The sequence below is a fragment of the Labrus mixtus genome, chromosome 8 (genome assembly GCF_963584025.1).
Source record: "Labrus mixtus chromosome 8, fLabMix1.1, whole genome shotgun sequence".
Classification (NCBI taxonomy): Eukaryota; Metazoa; Chordata; class Actinopteri; order Labriformes; family Labridae; genus Labrus; species Labrus mixtus.
This window is the reverse complement of record NC_083619.1, coordinates 5,630,944-5,653,413: the sequence shown is the minus strand read 5'-3', so window position 1 is coordinate 5,653,413 and position 22,470 is coordinate 5,630,944. Positions and strand designations below refer to the sequence as shown.

General features: G+C 41.8%; 1 protein-coding gene and 1 long non-coding RNA gene across 3 annotated transcripts; one reads left to right on the top strand and one right to left on the bottom strand.

Moving 5' to 3' along the window:
- Window positions 1-5,382: 5,382 nt before the first annotated feature.
- On the top strand, window positions 5,383-22,052 carry paxip1 (PAX interacting (with transcription-activation domain) protein 1). Of its 2 annotated transcripts, none has more exons than XM_061043907.1 (23): window positions 5,383-5,576; window positions 7,456-7,590; window positions 8,161-8,204; window positions 8,347-8,410; window positions 9,462-9,572; window positions 9,918-9,993; window positions 10,319-10,828; window positions 12,584-12,696; window positions 12,860-13,754; window positions 14,723-14,817; window positions 14,969-15,064; window positions 15,624-15,761; window positions 15,879-16,000; window positions 16,419-16,603; window positions 17,004-17,047; window positions 17,335-17,399; window positions 17,486-17,588; window positions 18,874-19,042; window positions 19,401-19,501; window positions 19,746-19,880; window positions 20,009-20,084; window positions 20,537-20,597; window positions 21,790-22,052. In XM_061043907.1, the coding sequence occupies exons 1-23, from the start codon at window positions 5,496-5,498 to the stop codon at window positions 21,803-21,805; spliced, it is 3,435 nt and encodes a 1,144-aa protein (XP_060899890.1). In that variant the 5' UTR covers window positions 5,383-5,495; the 3' UTR covers window positions 21,806-22,052. The 2 variants fall into 2 exon arrangements, with proteins under 2 accessions (XP_060899890.1, XP_060899889.1); XM_061043906.1 differs by having other exon boundaries at window positions 12,584-12,708.
- On the bottom strand, window positions 19,997-20,360 carry LOC132978683 (uncharacterized). Its single transcript, XR_009673976.1, has 2 exons — window positions 20,237-20,360; window positions 19,997-20,169 (listed from the first exon to the last, which is right to left on the bottom strand). It is a non-coding gene; the product is annotated as an uncharacterized LOC132978683 (long non-coding RNA).
- Window positions 22,053-22,470: the final 418 nt, after the last annotated feature.

Here is a 22,470-nt window from a genome sequence, read left to right as displayed (position 1 = left end):
CAGCTGCATAACATGAGTCACATAGTCTAATTTTTGATTTTCAGGCTCAACATGATCGTTTGTAATTATTTTAAATGAGAACCCCCTTGCACTGGAATCTACATACTATGCCTTAAATAGGATGTTTTTAAGTATTAACAAATCCAGATTACCAGAGCTTCAAGGGGACTTCACACTACATACTTTTTTCCACAAAGGCCACCAAAAACACAAAGATCCTCAAAGCTGCTTTAGAAGTCACATGTACAAAATACCCGTAACCATGTTTTTCTAACACTAATATGTATTCCTATTCTGTCTACATTTACAAAAAAAGTCCATCCTCTCTTTCTTTTGTCTGCTCCACTTTTCAGGCCGTTTGGAGATTTTCCCGTTATTTGACATCACAAAGGTCAAAACTAAAAGCCACAGAAACAGTCTGTTCTGTGCAGGACTGAAATAGAGGGGTTTGTAGGCATGATCAAATATAGGATCAGAGTGGATTTAAAACAAGGAACTTCACAGATGTGTTTTAAGAAGCTCTGAGACTTATGACCTTTAAAAATATATTTAACGTTTCGTTGAAGTTAAACAGCAACCTAGAGGAAATATGTTCAAAACATGTCTTAAAATCAACTGTCAAATGTCAACTTCTTGCATTTTTTAACAGTATGAAGCCCTCTGCAGCTGGGATCAGGATAATCCTGAATTATTCTTGGATCAAAGTTATGTCAAGCTTATCACGAGCTAAATACCAAGATTAGATTACCTGATCTTGTTCGATTATGCAATGCATTTCTTGTTTTTGTAACTACCCAATTTTAAGATTAAGTCCAGTCTGTTATCTTTCATCCTGTTGGATAACTTTTGAACAAGCATCTCCATCTGTCAACTGGAGTTCTTCTTCTGATCTCTGACCTTTACTTACTCAACAGCTCCACCTACAGGAGGCAGCAGCACTGACACATTAACAATGCATGCAACTATGCAGTATTACAAATCATCAGGCAAATAAACATGTATATTTAGATAAGCACAAAATACTTGTGACCCAATCAAAGGAAAATCAGAATGAAACCCCTCATCGCAACCGCACCCCAAGACAAACCACCCACCCCACTGCACCCCATCGCACCCCACTGCACCCCACCGCACCCCACCACACCCCACCACACCCCATTGCACCCCATCACCCCATTCGACCCAGCTACACCGATGGGCAGCAAGAGCCAAAACACCAACAAGGCCGCCAAGAGGGACCCCTTCCCCCAGTGCCCTGTCCAGTTAGTCCCAGGACACCTCAGGTAGGCCGGACAGCAAGCCCAGGTGTCCCATCCCCTTCCACACCAGCTCCCACCATCCACCACAACCACACGGGAAAACAGAAAACAGAGAGTCTGCAGAGAGATGTTAGAAAGAGGAAAGGGAAGACATGGCCGGGGGGAGAAACATGTTTAGGCTAAAGCTCACCCTCGCCAGGTTAAGCTGCAGTTATACCGCCTGACTTTCCTCATTTTCGCGAGGGAAGAGAGATGTTAGAGTACAAGCAAAGCCAGGGTGAGAAGACTCAAACAAGATGAGATAAATATCCTCATGTGTCAACACAAATATACATAACATAACCTCCCCTACAATGATTCTCTTATTATTATTATTTAGATAAATGAGTTACAGGAGTCGGCTGTTGAGAGAGATATCAGGACACACATGGTAAACACACTGACAGAAATAGAGAGATCACACTGACTGAATGAAGACACACCTGTGTACCTGAGAGAGAACCTTCCTCCTGTCAGGTCTGTGCTGAGAGAGACATCATGATGTCATCAGCTGATCACTAATCATCACCATCATCTTCATCATTAATGCAGCTGTCAGACAGATTATCCAATTACTGCCCTGTGCTGCTCACTCTGTCAAGGTGTGTTAGTATGACGATGATCCACACATGCACTGTGTGTGTTTTATGGGTGTGAGTGTGGTGTGCAGAGCTACCTCAAGTAAGTAAGTGACGCAGAAGAAGAGATGGCATGTTAGAAAATCTGGATTACACATCATTATATTTGAATCAGATATGAAATAATCAAAGTGTATAAAAATACAAAGCTTTGTCGTCTTTATACTGATGGTCAGCGAAACAAAACAACAAAATTACGAGGACACTCCCTGAAGTAAACTATCAAGTAAACTATCAATATCAGTATGATAAGAAAAATATCAATAATGCCACACAATGCAATGTGATGTGCAGATGAGCATTAGCAGTAGCACTACATGTAAGCAATTACAGTTAAGGAGGGGTGATAAGCTGTTTTTCAGTCTCTTGGTTTGAGAGTTTATTGTTTTTATGCCTGCCAGAGGTGAGTGGTTGGAAGAGGAGTTGGCCCGCAGGGTGAGTTGAATCACGGACAATGATTTAGGCTCTGCTCTGACAGCAGGCCTCCTGGATGTACTCAGCTTAGCTTAGCTTAGCTTAGCTTAACTAACTAACAAACAAATTAGCTAACTAGCTCAATAAACCAGCCAACTGACTAACTTAACTTAACTTAACTTAACTTAACTTAACTTAACTTAACTTAACATAATTTAGCTTAGCTTAGCTTAGCTTAGCTTAGCTTAACTAACAAACAAATTAACTAACTAGCTCAATAAACCAACCAACCAACTAACTTAATTTAACTTAACTTAACTTAACTTAACTTAACTTAACTTAACTGAGCTAACTAACTAACTAACTAGCTCACTAAACCAACTAACTTAACATAACTTAACATAACTTAACTTAACTTAACTTAACTTAACATAACTTAGCTTAGCTTAGCTTAGCTTAGCTTAACTAACTAACAAACAAATGAACTAACTAGCTCAATAAACCAACCAACTAACGTAACTTAACTTAACTTAACTTAACTTAACTTAACTTAACTTTACTAAACTAAACTAAACTAACTAACTAATTAACTAACTAACTCACTATAACTACAGAGCGTGTATATAAGATTAAATAACCATGACAATAATGAGTTGTTTACTAAGGATAGAAAACAGAATTTAACAAGATCAACTCACTGAAAAATAAAACAGTTGATTCCTCTGAGAGTCACAACTGAACCAGACAGTTTTCAGGTCACCATGGTGACAACTTGAAATGACTCAGGGTGCATCTGAGATTAAAGTGGGTGCATCAGCTACAGTGACGAGCAACAGCAGAACAGAAAAATAGTGTATACAGCCACTGTTGTGGGTCCTGCATGTGGTCCTATGGGGGAACAGGAAGGTCATGTTCACCTGTCATGACCATCAGATCATGGATACTAAACACAATGTGAGTCACTGTTGTCATTTGAAAGCCTTTACTACACTTAAAAACAAAAAAAACGATTGTTATTTTTTTGCATCCATTCAAGCGAGGGTGCTGAAATTTAAAACGTGGGTGCAATGCATGCTTTTGCAATCTCGTGGAACAAGGCCTGCCGCCATAAATACTCCTCAGCTTTACGGTCTATTTGACTTTAAATCAGTCGCTCTCAGCTGGAGGGCTGAGACCCAAAATGTGTTGCAGAGCCGTTTTCACTGGATTTCATCCCGGTCTGTTTGCCTGGAAAGAATCTGTGTGGCAAAAAGTAAATGCTCCTGATTGAATATTCTTTCTAATACAATGCTATTGAGTATAAACTGCTGATAAAGTCATCTATCCATACAGACTTTTACTTGTGTTGCACATTTGACTTTTAGTTCAGCTGACAAAAGGCTGCTAACACATTAGAGAGAAAACTTTTTCCTTTTCATGCACTGCCATTTTGGTTGACAATTTCTGTTTTGTGTTGTTGAGATACTGCGATGTTTGTTCACATAAACATTTAATTTCAATGGTTTAAAATGTTTAGAAACATGGGTGACTGTGATTAAGGAGGTGGGAGTGGATCCTCGGGCTAGACCAGTTTAGAACCACTGCTCTTAATGGGACCATAATTGACTAAATTCAAATCACACTGTATTGATGAAGACTTGAAATAAGAGATTGAGACCACCAACTCATGAGGAAAATGCTGTGATGTGTTTCTCCTGATGCACATTATCAGCTATTCCGTTTAAGGCAGATGGCTGTCACTATGAGTCTCGAGATTTCTGCCTGTTAAATTAAGTTTTTTTTATTGCTTCTGTTGTCAAATGTGCCAATTGTTCGCTCATTCTACCAATAATGTCACTAAAAGAAGCGTCTTATCCACTTGTATAGTGGACACAGCTCAGCCAACACAGTTTCAGCTTGAGTCTGGTTTTGCTCGAGGGTTCTGACACTTTAAAGGAAGTTTTGTCATTCCCACTCTTAAAATAAAAAATATGTATGAATTGCCGCATACAAATCAAGATTGACTGATTTATTAATGGATTTAGGTAAGGGGACGGCTGTAGTAGAGTCGGTCAACCCCTTAACCAGAAGGTTGGGGGATTGATCCCCAGCTCCTACAGCCACGTCTGATGTGTCCTTGGGCAAGACACTTAACCCCAAGTTGCTGCTTCTTCAGCATTGTGTGAATGTAATGATGGTCACTTTGTCAAGCCTCTCAGTGTGTGCTGTGTAGGTGTGACCTTCGGTGTAACCTTTGGTGTAACAGTGCTTTGAGTAGTCAGAAGATTAAAAGTGCTATATAAGCCCAAGTCCTTTACCATTTAAATATTTTTTTTCCAGTATGTTTAGTCTGCTTGGATTCAGATTTACCAATAACGATCTTTTGAATCCATTCATAGACCAACGCAGTGCTACAACTATCCAATACAAGTTTGGCCACAATCTGCAAGACGCTGAATGACCTTTTTGTTTTATTTCCATAAGCAAGAGTTTATGACATTAAATTTATCAACAGCAACTTCTATTGCGCAATAGGGTTAGGTATAAAACATTAATGAGAAAAAGATGACATTTGTTGCTGCTTTCTCAACATTGAAAACTCAAAGTCAAAGCTACCATTTACATAGGTCTACTTTCCAAAGATAATTCCAAAGATAAAGCTGTTTCTATCACTTCTCACTGTTGCACTTTCCCACGTTTCAAATGAAAAGTAATACTTTGTACAAGTGTTACTTTTTCATTGAGTTGACACATTGAAAATGTCCTCAGCTCACAATCTGCCTCAGATAATCTAGGTTAGGCGTTTAGATGAAATCATTAACTTCCTTGTGACAGGGGATTTACATGTTCAATAAAAAAACATTTATTGAGTCACTTTCCTGTAGATATGTCACACTGGTTCTTTAAAATACATCTTGACAACTCTATTGCACTAAATGTGTAAAATGCCTTCAAGATGAGTAAAAGAGAATAATAAAGCAGTAATAATATGTGAGTCCCCCCCTCTCTGTGTTTTATAGTGGTACAGCCCGAGGCGCGCTCAGTGATTTGGCGCTCCTGTCCCCGGCTGGTTTACTGTAAGCAGCAGCTGTAACACACAACAACACTCTCTCTGTCAGCTTTGTGAGCTTTTTAAACATTAAACCGATGACTTTAACAACCAGTCATGTCTGAAGAGGAGAACAAGGTGTCCGATGAACTCTTCAAGGATGTCAAATTCTACCTGGTGGGGGACATCGACCAAAAGGTGAGGACCTTAGCTTCCTCTGGCTAACTAGGTAGCATGCTAACCTGATAGCACCATTCAATCTGAATGAGGAGAAGCTAACCAGCTAGCGTCCAGGCTGCCATGAAAACAGGCAGGTTAAACTTTGGCTAACGTCGAAGTGTGCCAGCGTTACACCTGTGCATGCGAACTTATTATGATAATGTTCAAGATACTTGAGTGTAAATGGTGCACTGTACTTGTGTGATTTAGCTTCAGCGCTGAGTTTCGTAGTTGCACAGATGGTTAGCTGTTAGCATGTAGCCATCGGTTTATCTGTCAAGGGCTTGTTGTGTTTACGTTTGTTGTTAATCTGTTTGTTTTCATCCCCAAAACAACGCTGATCTGTCACATAGTGAACCCTGTTGTGCACTGTTATTATTATTGTTGTTATCCTGCATCAACCTGTGACCACCAACATCCCCACTGACCTGCAGTGTGCGCATGCGTCGTCACCGCTGTATGCGACCTGTAGCTCACAGCTGGACCAAATGTAGTCAAGTGTTTAAATGTTAGATTTATTTTGATAAAACTTATTTTACAACCATACGATCTCCGTTATTTTAATGATCAATAGTGTAAAACAAAAGTAAAAAAACGAGATCTACATCATCAGACAGGTGAAAATAAAATAAATGAATACATCAAAAGTTGAAAACAGTCGCCTGCACGTTGTCTGTACTGCGCAGATGCTGTTATCAATGTGTCATTACGGAAATAAAAACAAGAAATTACCCAATATTGGGTGACTGTTGAGGGGTTAGGAATGTATTGCAAATTTGTAATTGCAATGTATTCACAATAAAAGCTTTCGCAACAAACACAACGCAGAAGTCTTTATCACAATAATTAAAGATTGATAATATTTAAAGAAGAAAGTATTTCTCAGTCAGTATGTGCACATTTGACCTCTTTGATGGAGGCCCGGGTGTAATGGTCATACTTCAACAACATCTGCAGGTTATTTGCCAGAGATGCACCGATCCACTTTTTTTTTTAGTTCCTGATCTGATTCCGATATTTTTATTATCATAACTAATAGTGTTATTGTTGTTGTGGGTATTATGTGTGAGGCTACACAGAGCTGTAGTAAACCCGGCATGGCATTCTTGCATTGTGCTGGCTTCACATACGAACAGGAAGCAGCAACAACTTTCAGGTTTTCAAATTAAATATTGTAAACTGAAGTGTAAGAGTTGTACTTTGATCGTATAGAAGGGGTCTTCCATCTCGTCCCAACGTCGTCATGGAGACAATTGGTGGGCACTTACAGTCCAGTCTGAATGTCTTTAAAGTGAGATTGTACGGGCTGAGAATGTTTAAAGTTCCCAACCAGCTTTCTTAATCAGTGGATCGGCGCCGTCGTTCTGATATCAGATACGTAAATTACGTCAATATCAGACCCGGTGCCGATATAAGATCGGATCGGCCACATCTCTAGTATTTGCAATATTCTATGATCAAGCCAGTCATTTAAAAGCATTTAAGTGTTCAAAGTTATAGCCAAGGACTGCACATCTTTTCAGACTTCAACAGAAAGGACCATAAGGGTGTGTGGGAACGATGTGTTCCTGTTTTACAAGAAAAACTGTCAGAGAACATGTCCTGAATGTTCAGAAAGGAGCGGGAACCCTGAGCTCCAGGTGGTGTAATTGTAAAAGTTGTTGAGTGCATTAATGCTGGAGGTATCAAAACGAAAGGCGGGTTCAGAGTAATTTCTCTTCAATATGCAGATTAAATATCATGCCATCATCGCCCACCTTGCAATTGTAAAAAAAATCTGTCATTGTTAAGGATTGAAGTTATCTTGTATTTCTCTGTAGTTGTCGTCTTTGTTGACTTACCTGTGTTTATGTTCCAGGTGGTGCAGCTGTTGAAAGCAGGAAAGGGAAAGGAGGTGTCCTATAACGCTCTTGCGACTCACATCATCGCTGAGGACGGGGACAACCCCGAGGTGGGCGAGTCCAGAGAGGTGTTTGACCTACCTGTGGTCAAGGTAAGACCTGCACCAGGTGTGCTCACACTCTGCCCTGGTTAGGCTTCACATCGGGGTTCTTAACAATCTGTCCCTTTTGGTTAAGACACAGTTTTGGTTTGGATGAAAGCGGATCAAGAATTCAGGAATAAGGAGTTCTGCTGGGTGTTATAACCATGTGGGTGGTCTTTAGGGGGCTTGTTTCTTTCACCTCACATCAGATCTGTACTGTGGTTACGAAGCTACAGCTGGTTAGCTTAGCATAACAAAAAGAGTAGAAACGGGGGTTTACGAGTAAAAATATTTTATTAATGCTTTAGTGACTTACAGCATGTTGAAGTTGTTTATCATTAGTTGTTAGGGTTGGGTAACTTTCACATTAGCGCAAAAAAAAAAAAACAGCGTTAATGGATAAATGCATTTATGGACAGGAAACTTTTCTCTGAGGTTTAATCCTGAAATATTATGTTGCTGTTAGGAATGGAAAACAAAATTAAATGAACTTTCCAGGTTGTGTCTCCTGAGATCGGTCAGTGACTGATAATCCAGATAATAATCATGAACTGGTCTCTGTGTTTTCTCGTCCTGCAGCCGTCCTGGGTCATCCTCTCCGTCAGATGTGGAGACCTGCTACCGTATCCTTTACACATAAAAAGTGTGATTTGAATGATTGTTGTAATGATTTAAGACTATTAATAGATCGATTGTGGATGAGTAGGATTGATCATCATCAGGTTTGACTTCCAGCTGTGTTGGTCCATAACTACAACTCTTCAGAGTGACTGGATTCTCTCCAGAGTCGGGACAGATCTTCTTTGGTGTGACAGCGTGTCTTCCCAGGGTAAGTGTGTGACTCTGTGATGGGGATGCAACAATTCTCAGGGTAATATAGAAATGTTTGGTACGGCAGTTAGCGCGTCTGTTTTGAGTACATCTAGCTTCTATGCGTTGTATTTCTCTCTGAATCGGCTCCGTCTGTGTGTACCTGTGAGGCCTGAAAGATGACATTACTGGTTTCACAATACGGGGTTAGATCAAGTGTGATCCGTGTCACCACTAAGGCTACTGAAGCACAGGTATATTTATTTAAAATGGTCAATTTACGTTTGCAGACATGTTTCATAGTGAATTTAATTAAATGTAATATATTTTTATTTGTTAACATGTTTTAATTCATATATGCCCCAATTTTTATGTGAGATTAGTTTTTTCTTTGTTTATTTTACATCATACTACACACACGTACACCAGGAAGGTGTAGAGATGGAATAAGAATAAAGTAAAGAAATAGTTTTGGAATAAAATAAAAAAAGCCTTTATATTTCTTAAATTTGCCTGAAACTCCTCAGGATGGAATAAAAAATAAAAACACACTTGACGCCGTCAGAACTTCAGTGAAGTGAAAACTGTTACCAAATATCCAGGCACCGTTTTGAACCGTGGGACGGACTGTTGTGTTGTAGTGTGACATCCCCACTGTGTGTGTACATGTCATTAAAGAGCTGTATGAAGTCGGGTTTTCACAATACCAGACTTTAAAACTTTGATGAGACACTGGTAAAAATCACACAATATTGATACCTGCTTTGATACCACGGCAACAAAAATAAAAGTCCTATGTACCTGAAATTGCACCCAAACTCTTGCACACCGTCTAGTAGTCCCCAAATATAAAGTACAGATCCGTACTGACGGTCTGTAGTTTTTTAAGAGCTTCGGCCCTTTCCAATGAAAGCCTAGTTTGTTTCCTTTTGTGATGCACGTGATGCAGACGGGTCAGATGAAAATGTTCACTGTTGCCTTACTTGTTTAATATTGTCTGAAGCTCCAGGTGCTGAAGCTCATTATTGTTTCTTTGTCTCCTCTCTCTCTCTCTCTCTCTCTCTAAATAGCTTCCAGATGACCTGAACACTATGTGGGCGTATGTGACCTTCTACGGAGGAGAATGTCAGCTGAACCTCAACAAGAAGGTCACACACTTAGTGGTGAAGGAGATGAAGGGGGTGAGTTCATGTTCTGTTTGCATTCAAGAGGACGGAATCAGCCAGTGATTAAGCACGCCCCCCTTGTTGTATTTTCTGCTGTGCAAATCTGTTATTAATGTTTCTCAGTTTGGATCTTAAAAAGTCTTAAGATTTGATATTGAAAAGTGTGCAGGAAGCCCATAAGCTGATTTCTCTTTGCATGATTTTAGAGGTTCTGTAATGAAGGTACAGGTGTTCAGTGTCTTTTCTTCACACTAACAGCAGCTGGAAATTAAAGCTGGTTCACTCTTTGGGACACTTCTTATCACACTGTTGATTTTTTATTTTTATATATTTTTTTAATATATTTTTTTTCTCCTCCAGGCCAAGTTCGAGTGTGCTCTGAAACATCCCAACATTAAGATCGTCACCCCGGACTGGATCACAGACTCTGTTAAAGGTCTTTTGTTTTTAGTTTAGTTTTATAGCTGAGTTTGTCGTTGGCACATCAGTAGATCATTAAAGAAGCTGCAATAAGAAGATTTCGATACTTTAACTAAAGAAGACTTGAGAGGATTAAAAGACATGTCCTAAAAAAAAAACAGTCAGAAAATTTGAATAGTCTATACAACTATACTTCTACTGTTTAAGCCCATGTCCATTACATCTTAAACCATGTTCATCACTTTTAAGATATTTAAACACGTTCCATCAAATAAAAAAAGAGAGGATTCTTATAAACAGGAAGTGATCAGATCTAAACTGCTTCTCTGTTCCTCTCACAGACAAAAGCAGGAAGGACGAGACGTGCTATCACCCCAGGCTCACCTACGTGGAGCAAGACGAGGACGACGAGAGCGAGGCAGAGTCATACGAGCACTCTGATGGAAGCTACAGCCCCCGGCGGTCCCGGGCGTCCAGCGGGGGCTCGTCCGGCGAGGAGTCCAGCCCCCGCAGGAGACCTGGACCCAAAAAACTGAACTCTCTCTCCCCATCCTCCCCTCGTAAACCCGAGCGCCGCAGCGAGCGCATGTTCGACGACTCCGACGATGACTCCCCCGCAGAGAAGGAGGGCACCAACCTGAACTGGACCCCAGCTGAGGTCACCACCCCCACCCACCCTGGTCCTACAGGTACAGCCAGACGGCGGGGCGGACCCCCCGGCACCAAGGACCCGGTGACCACTGCAGGAAGTGGACTGATCAACCTGTGTGCCACTGTGCCTCCTGTACCTGGAGCAACCACACCTGCAGAGGCTCGAGCCGCTGCTGCTGTCAGTCACAACGCACAACAAGGTCAGTCTGCGAGATCCAACCTCCTCCACACAAAAAAACGTTACACAACACACACACACAAACACACACACTAAAAATCTAAAACAAAATAATTTGTAACACCTCTACTGTCTTTGGGGAAAACATATAATTGAACATTTAATACCTTCAAGTAGGGATGTAACGATACACTCATCTCACAATTCAATACGTAACACAATACTGAGTTCACAATATAGTTTAATCAAGCTCTTCTATGATTTTTTAAAATGTATTCATGAATACATGAGATTGAAGTCAATTTCAGAATATACATGATTCTTTTATTTGAAGTATGACATTAAAAGCAAAAGTCCTTTTTCTTGTTTTCTTTATAAATAGAAGAAGAAATATTCTGAGATTGTTTAATTAACGATTAAGCAAGAGGTATACCGTATGTTTTATAAAAAGGTGACAGTGATGATGTTTTTCAAAAAAGGCTGTGTTTGAAATAATAGAAGGATTGTAAAACAACTCTTAAATCAGATGAATATATGATCAAATATGACACGTTTATAAACGAACATGTGCAGCCTGTGTGTCTGATGTTGAAGCACAGAAAGTTTTCGACTTAAAATTCGACTTCAATACTTTTTGATGCTTTCAAACGAGACGTCAGTTATTTTAACTTTCCATAGTATTCAAAAGTACAGAAGTTATGAATAAAAAACAGACAGACAGTTGTATCAACTCACAGCTGCTGTGGCGGCTGATTGACATAAAGATGAAGTGGTGAAACCCACTAAGCACCAAGTAAAGACCAAGTAAGATGTTACTTTCTGATCGTTTCACAGAAGTTACGCTCTAAAGAACTTGGAAACACGTCGACACCTCCACACAGACGTGCAGGATTTAGTTTGATTGCTGCTGAAGTCGCTGTCCTTCCTGATGGCGCCATGTGCCTCTGCTCCGCCCTCCGTCACAGACACTTCACCGCTAACTGTTTTATACACCGGTCTGCAAATATGTTTTCTTAAGTCCATTCAGCACAGTGATACTTAACCTTGTCTGACTCAAGAGCAACAATCCAAAAAGGTCCCTTTCTTCTCTAAATACAATCAGCATTGTGTTGCTTTTGCTCCCTCTCTTGTGTGCACAAACTAAGGACATTGATTGAAAGTACAACTTATTTTCAGAATTGCATTAAAAGTATGAATGGTTTTGGTTTTAATCGAGTTGGAGACATTTTTCCACACATTAATAAATACAGTAGCTCAGTTTGTAGGGTTGGGAATCAAGAGTTGCCGGTTCAAGTCCCGATCTGCTCCATATTATGGAAGTTGGTCAGGTTGCTGGAGAAGTGCAGAGTCACTTCCTGAGTCCTGCCAAGATGCCCTTTAGCAAGAGAACAAACACCCAACTGCTCTGGTGCCCTCCCTGCGTAGCAGCCCCAGACTGACATCTGTCCACTGATGCATGTCCACAGGTCCTGTTTGTGCATGTGTGTGATTCAGGCCTATGTGTGTGAGCAGCATGTCTCTAAATAGCAGAGTGTAAACCAGAATTTATGAAAGACAAACACTACCTTGTGTCCTTATGTTCGTTATTGGATTGAGGCTACAGAAACAACCACACTGTTGTTTCACACTCAGCAGATTGAGAGTTTGAAGGACCAAATGTTTTCATGTGCTTGATTTTAAAAATAATATTATTTTGTTATTAAATTCCTCATGCCGAGCCTTGACGTGTTGTTTCTTTGTCATGTTGCTGATGGTTTCTCCTTTCTCTGCTGTTCAGGTGTTTCAGGTCCAGAGGGACTTCCTGGATGGAGTCCTGCTGCCAGAACCCTCAGAAACATCACCAACAACTCAGACATGCAGCCGACCAACCGACCTGCTAACGTAGCACATGTAAGAGACCAGGTGATCAGTTATTATCTCTGCTGTCAGTGTGGACGAGCAGGGTCACCTGTCATCACCCACAGTGTAAACATACTAAACATACACCTTTGAACAGCATGAACACACTTTGATCATTCCTATCTTCTTGTTCTTCTCTGTCCTCGTCCTGCAGATCATCCAGAATCTCACAGCCAATCAGACAAAGCCACTGGAGCAGCAGACCAATCAAAGCCATGCTCAGACCCTGAACAGTACCACACCCCTCCTCTTCAATCAGTCCAAACCGGGCAGCCAGCCCCTCACAGCCGAGCAGCAGCAACAGTTAATGCAACAGCAACAATCCCACCAGGCTGCTCAGCAACAACAGTTACCGCAGCAACCGCAGCATCCCATGATGCACCTGCAGCAACAGCATCAGATGATGCAGCTACATCACCAACAGCAGCAGCAACATCAACAGCCACAGCCACAGGTTGCACAACAACAACAACAACAACAACAACAACAACAACAACAACAACAACAACAACAAGGGTTCCCACAGTTGCCCCAACAACAGCAACAGTTTCTGCAGCAGCAGCAACAACAAATGCACCAACAGCAGATGTTTTCTCAGCAGCAGCAGCAACAACAACAACAACAACAACAACAGCAGCATGCGTTCTCCCAGCAGCAACTGCGTCCCCAGCAGCTCCTCCGGCCGGGTTTACAACAACTACAGCAACAACAGGCACTGCAGCAACAGCTCCAGCAGTTCCAACAACAGCAACGAATGCAGATGTTACAACAGCAACAGCAACAACAACAACAACAACAACAGAATCAACAACAGTTACACCAACAGCATCTACAGCAACAGCAACAGCAGCAGCAGCAACATTTTCTGCAACAACAGCAACACATGCAGCAGATGCAGCAGCAGCAGCAGCTGCAGAACCAGCAGCAGCAGCAGCAGGCTCTGCAGCAGAACCAGCAGAGCCTGCAGCAGCAGCAGACCACTCTGCAGCCTCAGATCCAGCAGACCCCTCACATCTCCCAGCTGTTTGGACACGAGCCGGGACAAGACAGTGAGTATGACCCGGGTATAATACCCAGCCCTAACAAGTAGCTCTATCAAAAGGACTACTCCTAAAAGAAAGAGGGTGTCTGCCTCCAGGACCCTGAGTGAGTGAGTGAGTGAGTGAGTGTAGTACGGCACTAGTAGCTCCTTAAGATAAGATGGTGCCTGACCATTTAGAGCTTTGTAGGTGAGAAGAAGGATCTTGAATTCTATTCTAGACTGTATAGGGAGCCAGTGCAGAGAAGCCAACACAGGAGTAATGTGGTCCCTTTTCCTAGTTCTAGTCAGTACATGAGCTGCAGCGTTCTGGACTAGTTGAGGAGTCTTTAGAGATTTACCAGAGCACCCTGACAAAAGAGAGTTACAATAAACCAACCTGAAGGTAACAAATGCATGAACACATTTTTCTGCATCGTTTTGAGACGGACTGTGGCTGATTTTTGAGACATTGTGAATGAAAATAGGCTGTCCTGGAAATCTGTTTTATGTGGGAGTTAAAGGACATATCTTGATGAAATAGATAGAACTCCTAGATTTCTATGGGTAATGCTAGATGTCAGGCTGATGCCATTAAGGACAGTTATATCATGAGAAAATGTCTCTCTGAGGTGTTTAGGGCCAAGAAGACAAGATGTTAAAAAAGTGGCATAGCAAGCCTCGTCTGCTTTGCTTTGTATTCCAGCATAGTGAAGCGGACGCTTGAAATAGACAATTCATTGGGGCGTTTTTTTTAGAAATATCGAATTTCAGGGTACTTCGGCAGTGCTCGGGAATTGTCCTAGCACCTCTCTGGTTCCCAATCCAAGTCTCTACGGACTGAGCTACCCCATATATATAGGCTACAGTTCACTCTTTAGATTAAAACATAGGTAGAAAAAGATAATTTTACGGTAACTTTACGAGTATTTCTTTTGATAATTAGAGACCAATTAATGCAGAGTGACTTTTGTAATGTGTTCTTGTTGTGTCTTTCAGTTCCTCAGGACGGCTTCCTGCTGGGCTGTGTATTTGCGATCGCCGATTATCCAGAACAGATGGCCGACAAACAGCTGTTGAACACCTGGAAGAGGGTAAGACCTGCACTGAACGAGGAGAAGGATGACGGTGGTGATAATGATGATAAAACATCCTCAGGCCTGATCCCGTCTTCAATATGTTTAATGAAAAACAGCTGATTATCAAATATGAAGAAACTGATGACAGGTGTTTATGATCCCTCAGGTGATCCAGGCCTGTGGAGGAAGTGTAGACCAGACCCTGACCAACCGCTGCACACACCTGCTGTGTGAGAGCCAGGTCAGCAACATGTATGTACAGGTAAGAGCACACCTGTCAGTCAGGTCAGCAACATGTATGTACAGGTAAGAGCACACCTGTCAGTCAGGTCAGCAACATGTATGTACAGGTAAGAACACACCTGTCAGTCAGGTCAGCATTATGTATGTACAGGTAAGAACACACCTGTCAGTCAGGTCAGCATTATGTATGTACAGGTAAGAACACACCTGTCAGTCAGGTCAGCATTATGTATGTACAGGTAAGAACACACCTGTCAGTCAGGTCAGCAACATGTATGTACAGGTAAGAACACACCTGTCAGTCAGGTCAGCATTATGTATGTACAGGTAAGAACACACCTGTCAGTCAGGTCAGCATTATGTATGTACAGGTAAGAACACACCTGTCAGTCAGGTCAGCAACATGTATGTACAGGTAAGAACACACCTGTCAGTCAGGTCAGCATTATGTATGTACAGGTAAGAACACACCTGTCAGTCAGGTCAGCAACATGTATGTACAGGTAAGAACACACCTGTCAGTCAGGTCTGTTCATCTCTAACCAGGTGTGCTCTCTGTGTGTTGTTACCTGTGACAGGCTCTCAGGGAGGGGAAACGCTGCGTGACGGCTCACTGGTTAAACACTGTACTGAAGAGGAAGAGGATGGTCCCTCCTCATCGGACGTTACACCTGCCCTTTGCCTTCCCACCTGGAGCCAAACCCTGCTCTCAGCATGTATGTACCCCCCTCCCAATTTGACCTATTTTCTTTGTAGTTGAAACAAACTAAATATGCAGTGTGTGTGTGTGTGTTTGTGACAATTAAAGAATTTCTTTATGTTTTGTCCCTCAGATCATCTCTGTGACGGGGTTTGTGGACGCTGACAGAGACGACCTGAAGCTGATGGCTTACCTGGCCGGAGCGCGGTACACGGGATACCTGTGTCGCAGTAACACTGTGCTCATCTGTAAAGAGTAAGATACGACTGCTTCTCAATAGTTCTCCTGCTATTTACATAGTTCTGCTCTCCTCACAGCAGCGTGTGTGTGTGTGTGTGTGTGTGTGTGTGTGTGTGTGTGTGTGTGTGTGTGTGTGTGTGTGTGTGTGTGTGTGTGTGTGTGTGTGTGTGTGTGTGTGTGTGTGTGTGTGTGTGTGTGTGTGTGTGTGTGTGTGTGTGTGTGTGTGTGTGTGTGTGTGTGTGTGTGTGTGTGTGTGTGTGTGTGTGTGTGTGTGTGTGTGTGTGTGTGTGTGTGTGTGTGTGTGTGTGTGTGTGTGTGTGTGTGTGTGTGTGTGTGTGTGTGTGTGTGTGTGTGTGTGATGACATCATGAAAAGTGATCACATTGGTCCCACACAGCTCAATGAGTGTGAGATTGATCTCTCTCTCTCTGCAGACCTGGAGGGCTGAAGTACGAGAAGGCCAAGGAGTGGAAGATCCCGTGTGTGAACGCTCAGTGGCTGTGTGACGTCCTGCTGGGAAACTTTGAGGCTCTGAGACAGATCCAGCACAGCAGATACTCCGTCTACACCCTCCCAGAACCCCTGGTACCAAACCCCCAGCTGGTCCAGAACCTGCTCGGTACGTATGGCACCATGAACCAGGCTGAAAACGTTTTGTTTGGGATAGTTTGATCAGGACAGAAGGAGTAGTGGGGACCATTCACAGCAGGCTGAGAGCTCAACTACCGTACTGTAGCTCGTAGGAGTGCAAACTCCACAAAGTGAAAACAGACGGTTTTAAAAGAGCGACACAGCTGCACAGAAACTGGAGTAGCTGACCTGATTGACAAACGTACAAAAATGATCCCAGAAGTCCCTGTAGTATGAATTCATAAATTATAAATCAATAAATAATTAGTCAAAATCTTTAGGTGTATCTCGTTGTGTTGTAACATCCATATTTAATGTATTTTCTACTTTAATGTACTATAAATAACCTGCTCAGTGTATTTCATGTTTCTATGTGTATTTTTCTGCAGCTGCGTGGAGATCTCCCATCAAAGTGTCTCCTGAATCTTTGGCCGTAAGTTGAAAGACATTTCTTTGTCTCGTCTTTTTTTTTTTACGTCAGAAACAAATCGGTTTGTTTGTTTGTTTTCCTTGTTGAAGAAGCTTTGGTCACAGGTCCTCATCTCTGCATTGTTATATTTTACACTTTGATTTATCTTACTTATGTTTTCATTCATGTTATGGATCAGTTTCTTCTGTGTTATTGAAACATGATACGTGAGCAGCCTCGTTCAGCCCCATGTCAAACATATAAATAATAAATGTATAAATGTGAATAAATGAATAAATGTGTCGTCACAGAGTCTGCAGCTGCTTCACAAACAGAGGATCAGTGACTTGAACCAGCCTGCCAACAAGAAGGCCAGGTGAGTGTGTGACTCTGAACACGTCCAAGATCCCGGACTGCGTGTACTGATTGTATTGATGATGATATCTGTGTGTGTGTGTGCAGGCTGGAGGAGGTCCAGTCTCCCAGCCAGAAGCTCCCTCCAGAGTCCACACCTCGAGTCATGTTCACAGGTTTTGAACCCAACCAGGTGCAGCAGTACACAAAGGTTAGAGCACACACACACAAACACACTTTAAACAGGAGGTGACACACTGTCAGTCAGGAGGCTAACATGTAGTCTTGCACCTGGTCAGGAACCTGCAGGGTAAGAACACTTGTGTCACAGTTGAAAGTGTATTTATGAAAGATTTAGGGAGGGTCAGAATGATGTTAACACAGGAGAAGGGTTGCTGCGATTAGAGCTCGACTGATTAATCGGCTGATATCAGCATTTCAAGTGACTATTGGTATCGGCTAATTTTAACTCTGAAATGCGCCGATATTACTAGATTTATTCACCAGGCAAATAACATTTCATTTGAGTATCGTTGTGTTACACTAGCAGTTGTCTTTCACCAGCAGAGGGCGCTGTATGGATTACAATGATCATTATCACTCTGCAGAGTGTCAAGCAGTGATGAATGTACATGCAAAGTTACTTTCCAGTTGAGTGACCATCTTTTCTACGTTATACTGTTTATACTGTATATGTTTTCCAAATGTGTGCAATAACTGCATTTGAGGGATCAACACAAAAAATGTGTAAATCTAAATCTAAGGATCAAAGAAAGATATTAGCCGATATATCGGAATAGCATTTTTTTCTCTCCCTAATATCGTTATCAGCCCCAGAAATCCTGTATCAGTCGGGTCCCAGTTACGATACAATAATTTTTAAACTCAGATATTACTCTAGTTATAATTTAACAATTTCGATACCTGTTTAGATATCAAGGCAACAAAAAAGAGGTCTTAGTCGCCCATTTCTTGTTTTTAATTACCCAATATTAGGAATGTAAAAATACCTCGTGAGACATTTAAAAAGTCAGTAAACACAGGTGACAAATTAAATGGTAGAGTATAACCCTGAAGACCTTAAACAAAAAGGAAGAGATCAAAGATATGTTTTTATTTCTGGAGACAAAATAAATAAAAAAATGATTTTATTGTTCTATAAAAATCTAAATGAGCAGACAGTATCAAGTGTGACCAGATTAAAAACTCTTTAAGGTGTGACTGGAGCCTTCCCTCTCTGACTGAAGGTAAACAGAACACTGACTCAGCTCAAACACAGACTCTGTACATAAACCTCAGTCAGAGCTGCTGACAGCTGCTGCGTGAACACGGATTAACTATTCTAATTATGATTAGAAGAGTTTAAATAGAACACCATAAACTGAGTGACTGTTTAATCTCAGGTCAGGTCCACTTTTGTCTCAGAGGTAACAGGTGATGTACTGAGACATGCTAAAGAAGTCTCTGTCTGACCCTGTGTGTGTGTGTGTCTGCAGAGGTTACACTCGTTAGGAGGCGAGGTGGCAGACAGCGGTCAGAAGGTGACTCACCTGGTGGCCAATAAGGTGACTCGCACCGTGAAGTTCCTGACCGCCATGTCTGTGGTCAAACACGTCGTCAGCCCTGATTGGCTGGAGGAGAGCTGGAGGAGCCATAAGTTCCTTGGTACGTACAAGGGGGGGCATGTTGCCCACCTGCGGGCTCTGATCCTTCAGTTGAATCGATATTAAATGAAACATTGAGAACTTGTTTGATTTTATGACTTATGTTTATTCAGGAGACTCTTTTTGTCGCTGCTATAAAAATAAAAAACTGGTTGACTTCACAGAGAAGTGACATAGTTTGTTTTCAGGTCTGTTTCATTGTAAACATAATTTATACAATATATCAAATAAAAAATATGGGTCGAGGTAGCAGAGGTTAGTTTCCTCTAAACAGAGAGGATGACAGGAGTGGTGACTGAGATGCTGCTAATGTGAGTGCAAGTTTTCTTACGTGTGTGTGTGTTTGTTTCTGTGTGTAGATGAACAGGGTTTCTACCTGAGGGATGCAGAGGCTGAGGTGTTGTTCAGCTTCAGTCTGGAGGAGTCGTTAAAGAGAGCTCACAGCGCGCCCCTGTTCAAGGTGAGACCAGGTGTCTGACTGTCTTAATGTCTGTATGCATGTTTTAGTACTGTGTGTTTAATGTCTCTCTCTCTCTGTTTCTCTCTCTCTCTGTTTCTCTCTCTCTGTCTCTCTCTCTGTTTCTCTCTCACTCTCTGTCTCTCTCTCTCTCTCTCTCTCTCTCTCTCTCTGTTTCTCTCTCTCTGTCTCTCTCTCTGTTTCTCTCTCACTCTCTGTCTCTCTCTCTCTCTCTGTTGTGATGCAGGGTAAATACTTCTACCTGACCCCAGGTGTGTGTCCCAGTCTGGGCACGATGAAGTCCATCCTGGAGAGTGCGGGCGGGAAGCTGCTGTCCAAACAGCCGTCGTACAGGAAGATCATGGAGCACAAACAGAACAAGGTCCTGGAAACTACTGGAATCATTTCATGAGCCTGGAAAAGTTTTAAATAATGACTGTTGTTTATGATCAATGAAATGTGGATCAGATCAGCTGATGATTTGTGTTCATGTTTGTATTTTTGTTTCAGAACCTTCCAGAGATAATTTTAATTTCCTGTGACAACGACCTGCACCTGTGTCGAGAGTACTTCCTGAAGAACATCGGTAAGACACACACACACACACACACACACACACACACACACACACACACACACACCATCCCCTGACATACTTGTTTTCTTTTACTCTTATCTTAGGGTATACACAACTTTAATCTGCTCAGTTTATCCACGCTCGCGCACAGACACAAACACCAGGAGTGAAAAGTTCTTCTCGGTGTTCTGTTATTTATAGGAGATCAGCAGCGAGCAGCTGTACATTAATATTATTAAAACAAAGCCATGAGAAGCTTCAGTTTTGATATGAGCAAGGCATCTCAATCGATGAATTTACAAGAGGGATGTACGGACAGTGGACTTTCTCCCTCCCTCTCTCTCTCCTCTATCTCGCTCTGTTTATGCGTCCATGTGAAGTTTAACAGCACATAAACTGCGTTGTTGATTTTATGAACTGGTTCTGATGTTGTTGTTGTTTTTGTGTCTCTACATATCCAGACGTCCACAACGCAGAGTTCATTCTGACTGGAGTTCTTACTCAGAAAATCAACTACGACTCATATCCTTTCAGCCAATCAGAGCCAAGTACGGACAGGAGCATCACTCTGACATTATAACACCACATGGTAACACAATACACAACAGTTCTGATGCATGAGGGAGGGAGAATAGATGTTTAAAAAGTAGCGCAGCCAGTCTGCTCTGCATTATAAACTGGTATATTGGTCGCACTGGTGTAAAAGACGCAGCCAACTTTTAAGATGAAAAAAAAAGGCATTAAAAGTGAGTCTTATACACCGGATTTCACGGTAATCATAACACACAGAGCTGTGGCTCAGTGGAAGAGTCGGTCACATATACTGTAGTAATGTCCTCGGGGGAATCCACTGAACCCCAAATTGCTCTCGTCTCCAGAGAATGGAATAGTACCGATATACTCTTTTGACCCGATTTAACATTTTACGTTTACTCACAATCACTGTGTTCTTTTCTCATAATCTTAAAAAACTTTATTTTCATGTAAAAAAAATAGTTTTGTACCAGTGGACAAAAACTTTAGACATGATATCCAGTCAACTAAAGTAGAATTGTACAACTAACATTAATATCTCTACCAATGACAGTTTTGCTGATTTAGGCCTCGTGTCCACCTAGAGTCTTTTTCTGAGCGCTGGCGTCTTTTTTCAATTGTTTTCAATCTTTTCCAAATGTATGATGTTCCCTGTAGTTTTGCTGCCTACAGATCGTGTCTTATACCCTCATCCTCTTTGCTCCGTGTTGGGAAATAAACGATCTAAAATAAAAGACATGCAGTAAAAAGTAACAAAGCCGTGTGGGTCACATAGCAGTCGTTGTCATAAAGACAGGACGGATGTGCAGCACTCTTCTCAGTGCACAAACACTTCATGCAAGCGCTCCTGAGTGCACAGTCAGCGCTTTTCTGTACAGAAAAAATTGCCAGGAGGACACGTCTGCAGGTTGTATTTCCAGCCCCTCTGTGTTTAAAACAGCAGCTGAGGCCTGTCGTTCTGAACAGGAGCTTTCTAAGGTTTTTAAGTAGATTATAAACAGTGTTAAAAACTAACGATCCAATGTGACAGCTCATCTGCGACTTGTACACACGGTCATTTAAAACGCGTGTATTAAAGAGTTTGTGTCAGATGTGTCTAATGTTTAAATCAGTGTGTGGCGTCCTCCTGTGTGTGTGTCTTTGTTCATTGTGTCCCAGTAGTTTTCTTTAACAGTCACACGTACAGGTTCACCTGATGATGATGGAGCAGCGTGGACGATATAAGGAGGAGGAGTGTACAGCTGTCTGACTTTTCTATCTTCAGGTTTTTGTGTTTTTGTAGCTTTTTGTAACCTGTTTGAATAAATAAATAAATGGATGATGTTATTTTTGTGAAATGAATGTTTAAATTATGGAGGATTTTAACCTTTTTCCCTGTTGTTCACATAGAATGTGTCAAGCTTCAGCTGCTTTTTGGAATAAAAACTTTATCTGTTTGTGACACACCTGTCTGTGCTCTCGTTCTGTCTTTTATTTTTCTACAGTGGTCGTCTGGTCGTTAGAGAACAGAGCGGCGTTCCTCCTCCTGGAGAGCGCGGGTAATTCCTGATAGATTTGATTTAATTAACTGCTAATGAGGGTCTGGGGTAGTTACTGGTGAAGTCCTGATTGCGGCCTGTCAGACAGATAGCCGGGGGTCATACGTGGGTGGGGAGCTGTAGGAGGGGGTAAGTGGGATGTATGCGTCGCCTGAGGTGCTGCCCTCAAAACTCCTTCAGACTGAATTAGACGCAGGCTGAGCCAAGGTCGTGTGCTACATACAGAAGAGTCCTCAGACTGTACCAACACGAGCTCTCGACTCTTTTCAGGAACAGAATGACAAAACGTGAACAGACTCTTTAAGTAACCATTTCATTGTTCT